Consider the following 10,516-nt stretch of genomic DNA (forward strand, 5'->3'; position numbering starts at 1 on the left):
TATACTATAAGACCGTCTTGGATCGTGCTCGGTATGGATTGGCTTTAGGCAACGATTACATAAGAACCGCTCCTGTTTACGACGATCGACTGTCTGGGGAGATCTGGGATAACGTGTGGGATCCGTGTGAGAACTGGCAAGAACTCATCCGTATCCACCGGGGCAATATCCTCAATTTCGACCGATGGGCCGGAAGTGCAGGAGCGCCGCCTTGATTCTGAACTGGACGTCGAAAGTCGGTTTGCGAACGACCTTGGACATGTCGTCAAAAGGTCCCACCTGTGCCTATTGACCTGGCCAGGTGTCTTAAGGGTCACGGGAAGAAAATACCGGAACCCGGTAGGGGCTCACTCCGTCCGTGGAGTTTGGGAGCCATCCTTTGTGGCCTAACACACCCAAAGGACCTACCACCGTCTCGCGGAAAGCAAACCGCGTCACCAAACTCTAGCCTTGACACAGCTATTGACAAGGGGAAATCTTGCCATTGGATGACCGTTTGACCCGCTTGAAGTCTCGAGGCCTGACGTTAGGACGGCTCCTTCATCGGTTAGGTCTGCCGTTATGACAGATATTCTCCTTCCCCTTCGGGGACCCCGACTTGTTCACTCCCATGTGCGTCTACACGCTACGGTGTCCGTGATCAGTAACCTTTCGCTCTATTCTCCTCCTTGTTGACGCTTTCGAACGACAAGAAACCTATTGCGAAAGGCGAAGCCAACGTGAACGATCCATCCTGGAACCAATTCCAACCTAGCAATGGCTCGCTCCTGTTCTGAGCGGAGCTAGACTTGCAGTCTCACCATTGACATTGTTCTTTTCTCGGAATAGTGAGACCTTGTCTTCCCATTGCCAATATCTTGTGTCATAAGCCTTCTACTTTCTTGAGGCATTCTACAGTTCAATATACAAGTCTTATCTTCAAATTGGTCACCTACTTGCGGACCATTTCCATTCGGTGAAGATTTTATACCGCCATCTCGTGTCTATCTCCATTATTGAGATACTCAGCTGCAATCTCTCAGCTTTTCTGTGTCACTCCTTGCATCATGTCTACTATTCTATTACTCGACGTGTTGCAAAACCATTCCATCACATATCTACAAAGTGCTCGCGTACACGCTGCACTGATCAAATCTGCGAACCACACTCAGTTCTGGAAAGTTTCATTCAGCCAGAACGCAATCGTGTCTCGTTTGATACGTGAGAGCCGTGGCCCCGCATTCTCGACTAGTCATTAGTCGCACCGTATTGACTCTATCCTTTCAAAGGACCTTAAGCTCAACGTGACGAAAATCTACTATCCATTGTCGACGAGCTTCTCACAAGTCACCTATATGCACCCCTCATATACGTGCTACCTTGTTTTAAATCCTCAGGAACTCCAAACATTCAAATTTTCTGGGCAAGCCCCATTGTGTCACGTCTTTCTTGATCTTGGCCCTTCCATACTCAGCCAAGGCCAGTAATTCAGTCCTTTCTGTAACACTATGGCCGCTCTTGTCGAGAAGAGGATGCCACTACGGTGCCATCAAGACAAAATAGAGATTAAATATCTTCACGGATGGCAGCTTCTCCGTGACTCTGGACTCGGACTCAAATGCTAGGTGGACAATACGTACCTTTCCAACGAGCTCAAATAGAGTCTCTCGATTGTGCAATCAAAAAGAGAAAGAAAGAAAATAGTTTAAGCTCCAACTACACCATCTTTCTCTCAAGAATGCGCGCCATGCGCGTCAACATAGCGGTGGTCCGTTATCTGAAACAATACGGGAAGTCTCAGTCGGTATACAGTTCTTCCAAGCTCCCTCAACTATTCGGGATCATTGATAATATTCAAGCCGATTGGGTGGTACTGTACAAAAAATACTCAGAACACTTTGACCGCTGATCTCCGGCATCCTTGCGGGCCTTTGCAATAAGAAATTGACGAGGATTTAGCCGAAGCCCCTGGACAAAGCAGTTATGACATTTGCGAGGCATAAAGCAACGTCAAGGAATTCGTCAATGCACTGTTGAAGTCCTTCACTGATTCTAAATTGGTGGTTCCACTCGTGTTGCACCTATGCACAAGAGTAGTCCTCTCTACGCCGTGGCATCATATATATTACTGTGTGATCTTTACTTCGACCAAGCGGGCGCCCAGAACGGTGAAAGATACATACCGGGAATTGATGACCTCTCTTCACATCCCGAAATGAGAATCCCGACTCCGAAGGTGGTTGGCATGAATTGGTCTATTGGATTCATGCCTCGATCGCTGGGTAGATGCCCACATCACATCGGTGTATATGAGATACATATGCTAGGCGGTGTTCAGGTCGTGGAACCCTTGAAAACCAGCACTACGTCCATCAACAAGGCGAATGGGATCTTCAACTTGAGCCCCAGCAATGCATTCATGGTGGAGGAGAAATATCAGCCTCTTCCAGAGATCAATATTGATCTGTTCACAGACCTGGTGGAGGTTCTGACTCTTGCAGGTGATGCCGCGAACCGCTTTCCCATCGTAATGTTCTAGTTTCGTTTCTTAGATCGGGCATGGGGCTAATTGTCCCACCCTTCTGATCACCACGTCCATCGTCATAGCAGACAATACTATGCGATATATTGACTGGTTGCTAGAAACCGCATCAATTGTCAGCGTATCTCGAATAACTTGGAAACCATTACCGCGGTCGAAGGTGTGGACTAGACGTACGGCTTGGTAGAAAAATATGCCCACGACCAAGCGGAGATCCTCACAAAGAAAACTTCACGAAGTGTTGGAGGAGATGAACCATTAAGGTGGACTATTGCCTAGGTGAAAAGGTATAGGGTGACAAAGTAGGTCTCGCAAACCCGGTTCTTTGCTTCCCAGCTGAACCAACCAATCCCTTGATGTGGTGCTGATTTCAGGTAGTTTATCAATCATGGAATCATGTGCCCCCGACGAGGAAGATAATCTATTATATGGGTAGCTTGTGGGTTGGCAATTTCCGTCTCACCGTCATGTACCAAGAGCTTTGTTAGGCCTCGATAATCCTGGCGAAATATACAAGCTCCATTAAATAGGCTACCATGCCTCCCAACTCACTGCGCATTCTGGGGCATGGTCAAACAATCACCTAGTAGTGTCATGGGCAATGCACCACACACAAACCCCTCAGCCAACGAACTCGTCATCAAAATAAAAGCGATAGTCCTGAACCCAGCCGACGTCGGCACCCAGAAACTCGAAGTTCTCATTGATGGCTACCCGGAAATTCTGGGCTGTGATGCCACCGAGGAGATCGTGGAAGTTCACCTCACCCTAGCTGAACTGTATACCCCCAGTGATCTTGTCATTTGTGCAACCGGTCCATTGAACAGGAAGGACAGCAAATAATGTTGCTCGGCCTTCCAGGAATATGTGGTTCTGAAGGTGCCTTTCATTGTCAAAGCCCCGAATAGGATGGCATATGAGGACGAGGATGCCGTTCTGTTCCCGCTAGGGGATATTATTACTTCCAGCTGTTTGTTTGCGGAGCAAACTCTTCGGCTTGAAGTACCTTCTATCCATGGCAATAAAGAGAAATATATATCTTGTTTAATTCTTTGCACCGACAGCAGCATTTGATAATTCCACAATTCACCCAAGCAAAGGTAAATCCAATGAGACATTGAAATATCTGGACTCTTTTTACATCCTGGAAATGCTATAGGTATGTCTGCTTTGCAATATAGACACAGACTTGAAGCTCACTGAAGTGACAGGAGAAGTGGGACCAGGTTCATGCCAGTGATTCGCGCTAACTTGGATCGAGCCCTGAAGTCTATCAAGAGGACCCACTTGTTGAGCCAGATCTTGCACTGTCACTGCATAACTGTGGTTTGCTATGTCTGAGACCATGTAGAAATATTATTATCATAAAAAAAACACCCATGCTGCATGTGGCGATTCGGCCTCTATTCCTAGTGGATTTGTTCAAAAGGGATAATTACTAAGTAGAGAACGTGCTATGATTTCAATGAATAGTAGACAGAAGCCCTGGTTGAAACCCGCAAAGGCGAAGATAAGTCTTTGAGCTATTCAAGAGACAGAGATTGCCCGTACTATAGTTAGTTACTAAATATTAGCCGTGGATTAACAATCATGAACGAAGACCTGATTGCCACCTGAGGCGGAAGCGTTAGTCAGCCGGAGATACCCACGTGATCGAGCTATCCAGAATCTTCAAGGAACAGCTCTCTCCAGACATCTCCGCACGGTACGCGCCTCACCTGTCCGGACATAATCTAGTTAGGTCATCTATTACTTTTGCTTCAATCCTGACCGGAAGCTTTTCTTTCATTTCTACATTTTTAAATACTCAATTCAAAGAAGCGGCCCCCGCGCATAACCTCGTAACAATGGCCAACTATCTCGCCTCCATCTTCGGTACGGAGCAGGACAAGGTCAACTGTTCGTTCTACTATAAGATCGGCGCATGCAGACACGGTGACAGGTGTTCTCGGAAGCATGTCAAGCCCTCGTATTCGCAGACGATCCTGATGCCAAACATGTACCAGAACCCGGCATACGATCCAAAGAACAAGATGAACCCCAGCCAGCTCCAGAACCACTTCGATGCTTTCTACGAAGATGTATGGTGTGAAATGTGCAAGTACGGAGAGCTGGAGGAATTGGTAGTGTGTGACAATAACAATGATCGTAAGTTGGAGCTGTTTCCTGCCCAAGACTCGACTCACGGAGCTGCTACTAACGTCTCTTTACCCCAGATCTTATCGGCAACGTCTACGCCCGGTTCAAGTACGAAGAAGATGCGCAAAAGGCCTGCGACGCTTTGAATTCCCGCTGGTATGCAGCGCGACCGATATATTGCGAGCTATCGCCGGTGACAGATTTCCGAGAAGCATGCTGTCGATTAAATAGTGGCGAAGGCTGTGTGCGTGGCGGATTCTGCAATTTCATTCACCGGAAGGACCCTGGCAATGAGCTCGACCGGGAACTGCGCCTGAGCACGAAGAAATGGTTGAAGGAGCGCGGCAGGGACGCCCGCAGCGTCAGTCGCAGTCCCAGTCCGGAGCCGACGAGGCGGAGATATTAGGTGTGGCTTTGCTTTTTGTGTTCTGCATGTGGCGTTGGGGAATTGACCTCTGTCGAACTGTAATTTTTTCTATACTGTTATGATATCAAGCCCTGGTTGCGAGATTTATGGCATTCAAATTGTCTCCGGTTGAAGCTTTTCCCTGTAGAGTACCTTTGAACCATATCAACGGTCCATTTAGAGCTGCTCGGCATTACCCCATCGGGAAGTAAATGTTGGTCTTGGCAACCGACGCGGGAGGCGCGTTGACCGCGTTGCAACATCTCTTCTACACTGCTTTTTCCCCGCAAAACCCTTCGTTGCTGATCTCGCTGCCATAACGATATCCTCTTCATTCAGTAGACTGTACATAGCCAATATGGCGAGCCGTAGTGATGGGGGTGGTTATGATGATAGCAACCGCGCATTTCTGCAAGCTTTTATGGCCCGCTCCACCATGACCTTTGCGGAGGCACGGCCTGTTCTGGCCGCTATTTTCTCCGTGCAAGGTACAGTCTTGAGCATCTCTAGCGATTCATAGTGAGACGTTGAGCTAATGTCATACGGCGAGCAGAAGACGAACCTGTCTCTGCGGAAGATGTCACCGAGGACGATCTCGCATCGTACATTGCCGCCGCAAATACCACCATCTCACCATTCGATTTGGAAATCAGAAGCACACTCCGCCAGTCGCAGGTAGATCCCGAGGGGTCGGGGACTCAGACGCCGGAACGGGTGTATGCCCTTGTCAATACCACCAGCGACGCCTTGACACAGCTGGCGACTACTTACAGCGCGGACGAGATTGCCTTCGTCAAGCGCATCCTCGATGCCATGTTCGATACGAATAACACGAGACGGTCCGAGGCAATGGTTGTGAGTGGTATGCAGGCGATACAGTTGGCCAAGGCCTCGTCCGGAGATGCAAGTCGTCGGGAGTCGAATACCGCGACGCAGAGTCAAGGCGGGGCCGCGCAATCGCTGAGCATGTCGCAAGCGGAGACAGTGCTGAAGCAGCTCGTGGAGGAGGGCTGGCTCGAAAAGAGCAGGAAGGGGTTTTATAGTCTAAGTCCGCGAGGGTTGATGGAGCTACGGGGCTGGTTGGTGGCGACGTACAATGATGAGAACGAGGATGGCCGGAGAATGGACAAGATCAAGTTCTGTGCTGCCTGCAGAGATATTATCACGATGGTGGGTTATGAATTCGTTAGGTATTGGTTGCAGAAAGCTGCTGACTGCTTAGGGCCAACGTTGTGGCAACCGTGACTGTGCGGGCCGACTCCACGACCATTGTATTCGCAACTTTTTCCGTATGCAACAGGCGGAGCAGTGTCCTGTGTGCCAGGCTTCATGGCCTGGTGATAAGTTCGTTGGGGAGCGCGCAATCACCGTGACAGAACGCTATATGCAGGGCAGAAGACGAAGCACGAATACGCAGCGTCAAAGCGATGTCGGATCGAGCTCACAAATTCCTAGCGAGGATGGAGCGGCTGACAGTGATTGAGGTTAAGGAGTGACTTGAGATTCCTGTTGCCCCGTAACGGCTAATGAGGGACCAAAATCCGCGGGGTTCACGACGTCGCAAGATATCCCACCGTTGTGCAGCCATGAGCCGTGCCTAAGTATATCGCGGTGGGCTGCGCAGCACTATCGAGTCGCAACATCTGGCTCAGACCAACCCTTTTATCGGCAGAGCGAGTTCCTACAATACCCCTGATCGATCGACTATACTAGAGTCAACTAGCAGAGGATCAGCGCCCCCTTAAATGCTCAGTGCTCCGTACACCAGATCAGAGCTGACCTCATTCTAACCCACACAAAGATACCGTCGAATGAAGGGAAGACGGCCTCATGAACAGAACAAGAATACAATATGCACAACACACCATGAAATGCAAAGCATGCTCTCATGAATCAATACTGAAACATTATCATCAGACCAATCGCAACAGCCCACACCTTCATCATGCCACTTCTCACCCTCAGAGCGTTCCCACTATTCCCCCTGACACACGTCCCATCCTTACAATGAGCCCCGCTAAAGCAACATTTGCTCCCACAACATTGCGTATCCTTGGGACAGTGGTAGCCACTCTCCCCGCAGCAGATATCATATTCCGTATTGTAGCAAGCAGAACGTCCGCATTTAGCGTTTCCGGTGCGGCAACAGGTGCCATCAGATGAATCCACGCATTTGCTCAAGTTGGGGCAGCAGTAGTCTCCGCACTAGTTATAAGGTTAAAAGATGGACCTTCAGACCATAAAGATCATAAAAAGACAAGACATACGCAGGTAGAAAGTGTGGAGCAACACCTTTGTCCACAGGATTCTACTTATGTTAACACAGATCGACTAGTTGTGAATGTAAACTGAGGACATACTTTCTCCGATATCGCAGTCTCCCTCTCGAGAGACGAGACTCTTTTCGACCGAGAAGCCGAACTGCACATTGTCCGCGAAAAGAATGGAGTCGAAGCTCGCATTGACATACGCCTCGGGTACTTGGATGGACTGCATGACTGTCTGCAATTCTTTATCTGACCTTTACGAAGTAGACCAATATGAAGCACTGAGAGAGTTCATGTGGAGCGGATACTTCCCCCACCTATATATACACCAAACACCCTAGTAACGCTTGGCTTCGTCGCTCCAAGCACATCCACCCCATTAGTGAGCCGCATGAATATGTAACGCACATCGAACCTCGGATATAGGCATCATATCTGCGCCAAGAACGCCCCGTGCCCAAGGACCCTTCCGCCGTGGTGGAGATGCCTCGTATTTTGTCCATGTGCGCGGGGCGTTAGGGCGTTCAGCCTTGTGCTGGAGGAGCAAAATATGGTTATTGGACTCATTGGTCGATCGTTGAGGGTTGGACTTTAGGCAGAGGTCGGTATGTGACGTAGATGTGGCAGACAAAGGTATATAGAAACCATATAACCAGATGATCGAAGTGGAGTTGCTGAAATACCTTGGAAGATTTCAACGAATCGACAGTTCTTTATTGAAGGGATGACTTATGGAAGTATTTTGGTCTGATATGTAGGCACCGGGGATGAAAGGGCTTCGATCTCTGGCAACTTGTGTCAAGACTCCCGTGAAAACCAGACCGAGACATGAAAGTTCAAGTATTTCCAATGAGAATATGTGACATAATGAGGGCTCGGTGGTCGAAGGGAAACCCCTGTATGCGTGGTGTGGTACTCGGCGACCCAGAGGGTTATCTTGGAGATGGATGGCTTGTATAAAGAACCTTGAGCGCAGAGTACAATGCTTTTAAAGCCAATTCTTGTTCATTCATAAAGAGACCCTGTTAGAAACACCGTGGAACATAAAACTTTTTGTTTGTAGTTTCATTATCAATTCCAAGTCCATTGCTAATCGAAGGACATAGTCATTTGTCCAAATAGAAGTGGTGTACAGGTCAGTACATATGATAAAGACATTGTGCGGGCTTGTTCAACCCAGCATAAGCTTAGCACAACGATGGTCTCTGTAGAGTTGACGTTATCTCTGGTCATTGCCTCAACATTTCTCAATAACACACTTTAGCTGCGCCAAGGCCATTCTTAGTATATATGCCTTATTTGCCTGCTACGGCACCCTACCTACCATAACCCGCTAGCGTACTGGCAAAGTATCTTATCATAATCTACGAAAACGCCACTCTACTCATAATGGCCTTTGATCGAGCATCATTAAGCCTCACAAGCCTCCCCAATGAGCTTCTTTACATGATCACTAACGATTTGGATATAGCATCTGCCAGCAAACTGTCAAGAACATGCATATCTTTCCACCAGGCCCTCAAGGAGCACATAGAAGGGGAAATGGCCAGGCAAGATGCACTTCCACTGCAGCAAGATTACGACCTGATACAGCAGAAGCTCTCATGTGGCAAGAACATTGACAAACAGATGAGTCCCGAGAATATCCCAGAAGAGAACATGGCATGGGCTGTCAAACGGGGCCGAGTTGATATCCTCCAGAGGTACCTCACAGCAGGCGTGGATCCTAACTCCTACACGTTATCTGGAAAGCCCATGGTATCGTATGCAGCGTGCGAGGGGCAGGTCGAGTCCGCGAGAATCTTACTACACTATGGCGCTGACCCGTGCTTGCGCAATCGGTGTGGGGTACAGACACCGCTAGGCTACGCAGTTTGTGGGAAGTTTGATAAGTCCAGGCGAGTCGCCATGATAGAGCTCCTGCTGCGTGCCGGTGCGAAGATCACCTCCCTCGAACACTTCAGGCTGATTTGCTATATCCCTGAAGATCCCGAGCCTCTTGTTCGGCTGGCTGTCAGGAGTGGGAGGGAATTTCTGGCGTTGAGGGATAGATGTGGTCAGACCGTGCTGCATAAGGTAGTCAGGTACAGCGCAGGCTTGACAGCTTTGATTTTAGAGGCCGCACCTGAACTTTTGCACGAGCGGACATCTGACGGCAAGACGGCTCTCCATGTCGCCGTTGAGCACGGGTATGAAGCGGCTGCCAGATACTTGATTGCACGGAATGAGATCACGAATGAGGTAGACTCGCATGGACAGACGGCGCTCCATATTGCGGTGAGTAGGGATGTGACGACAGTCAAGCTTTTCACTAGCTGTCCGAACATCGAGCTCAATAGGTTGTCAGGGTCCCACCAAACACCGCTGGCTTTGGCCATAAGCTACCATTTAACATATGGCTGTTACTTCGACATAATTGACAATTTGCTGAGAAGTCCTAGGATTCATATCGATCCAGATGCTGTGCGGGCTATCAAGCATATTTCTCGGCGTAAGTCGTCATTCTGGACCTCTGGAGACGTTCTATTTCTCCTTAGGTTTGTATGGGTTTATGCGAAGCAGGAGGGTTACTTTTCTCACTTCAAGATCTGTCAGGCACTGGTCCTTGCTCTTTTGACATCCCCCATTTGGTTTGCTTACTGTCCTTTCATTGTTGATTTGATTGGAGTTGGTTTCGGCGTGTAAATAGGCTTCATCAACGTTGGGCGTGCCTATCTTCTTCATACACCCTGACTGCCTGAAAGCCTGGTAGCTCAGCTTATTCAACCGCGTACTTTACATCATTAGAAGATTATATCAAAGCCCCTATAATTCATATTGAAAACTCCATAGCATTTGAATCCTTCTGGCTCTGATCACTAGTACTGTACTAATGTCCTATGTATCTGATGTTCTATATAAGCCACTATATGGGCAGGAGAGTAAGTAGACGAGTCTATTCTGACGAAAGAATGAGATAGATGTGATAAGAGCAAAGCAACCGATGAAACGAGACCGACTATTATACAGGGATTAAAGGGGTAGGGAGGAGCATGAATTGCAAGTGAATATGATCTATATTTGTGGAAAACGGGCCAAGTCAGGCAGATCAGATGACAAGTTGTATTCACTGAATATCTCCACGGCCCACCTTATCCAAACCGGCCTCATCACACCTTCCCTGCATGGGACAGTGAAAGCAAG

The 10,516-nt window shown here is 48.5% G+C and overlaps 5 protein-coding genes across 5 annotated transcripts; all 5 read left to right on the top strand.

Annotated features, from left to right (window-relative positions):
- The first annotated feature begins 1,874 nt into the window (after positions 1-1,874).
- BDV37DRAFT_251545 (uncharacterized protein) lies at positions 1,875-2,723 on the top strand. Its single transcript, XM_032082315.1, has one exon. It carries the CDS (start codon positions 2,063-2,065, stop codon positions 2,516-2,518), a length of 456 nt encoding a protein of 151 aa, XP_031940240.1. The 5' UTR covers positions 1,875-2,062; the 3' UTR covers positions 2,519-2,723.
- Positions 2,724-2,986: 263 nt separating this feature from the next.
- Positions 2,987-3,511, top strand: BDV37DRAFT_251546 (uncharacterized protein). The gene has a single exon (XM_032082316.1). The coding sequence runs from the start codon at positions 3,089-3,091 to the stop codon at positions 3,362-3,364; it is 276 nt and encodes a 91-aa protein (XP_031940241.1). The 5' UTR covers positions 2,987-3,088; the 3' UTR covers positions 3,365-3,511.
- Positions 3,512-4,219: 708 nt separating this feature from the next.
- Positions 4,220-5,200, top strand: BDV37DRAFT_251549 (zinc finger CCCH domain-containing RNA-binding protein). The gene is made up of 2 exons (XM_032082317.1): positions 4,220-4,669; positions 4,738-5,200. The coding sequence occupies exons 1-2, from the start codon at positions 4,369-4,371 to the stop codon at positions 5,064-5,066; spliced, it is 630 nt and encodes a 209-aa protein (XP_031940242.1). The 5' UTR covers positions 4,220-4,368; the 3' UTR covers positions 5,067-5,200.
- A 166-nt stretch (positions 5,201-5,366) lies between these two features.
- On the top strand, positions 5,367-6,723 carry BDV37DRAFT_151324 (non-structural maintenance of chromosomes element 1 family protein). The gene is made up of 3 exons (XM_032078985.1): positions 5,367-5,554; positions 5,620-6,236; positions 6,289-6,723. The coding sequence occupies exons 1-3, from the start codon at positions 5,425-5,427 to the stop codon at positions 6,547-6,549; spliced, it is 1,008 nt and encodes a 335-aa protein (XP_031940243.1). The 5' UTR covers positions 5,367-5,424; the 3' UTR covers positions 6,550-6,723.
- Positions 6,724-8,722: 1,999 nt separating this feature from the next.
- On the top strand, positions 8,723-10,018 carry BDV37DRAFT_284252 (ankyrin repeat domain-containing protein; the record flags this gene model as incomplete). The annotated part of the gene is made up of 1 exon (XM_032087463.1): positions 8,723-10,018. One exon carries the CDS (start codon positions 8,723-8,725, stop codon positions 10,016-10,018), a length of 1,296 nt encoding a protein of 431 aa, XP_031940244.1.
- Between the last annotated feature and the right edge of the window lie 498 nt (positions 10,019-10,516).

This window comes from Aspergillus pseudonomiae (genome assembly GCF_009193645.1).
Source record: "Aspergillus pseudonomiae strain CBS 119388 unplaced genomic scaffold BDV37scaffold_45, whole genome shotgun sequence".
Classification (NCBI taxonomy): domain Eukaryota; kingdom Fungi; phylum Ascomycota; class Eurotiomycetes; order Eurotiales; family Aspergillaceae; genus Aspergillus; species Aspergillus pseudonomiae.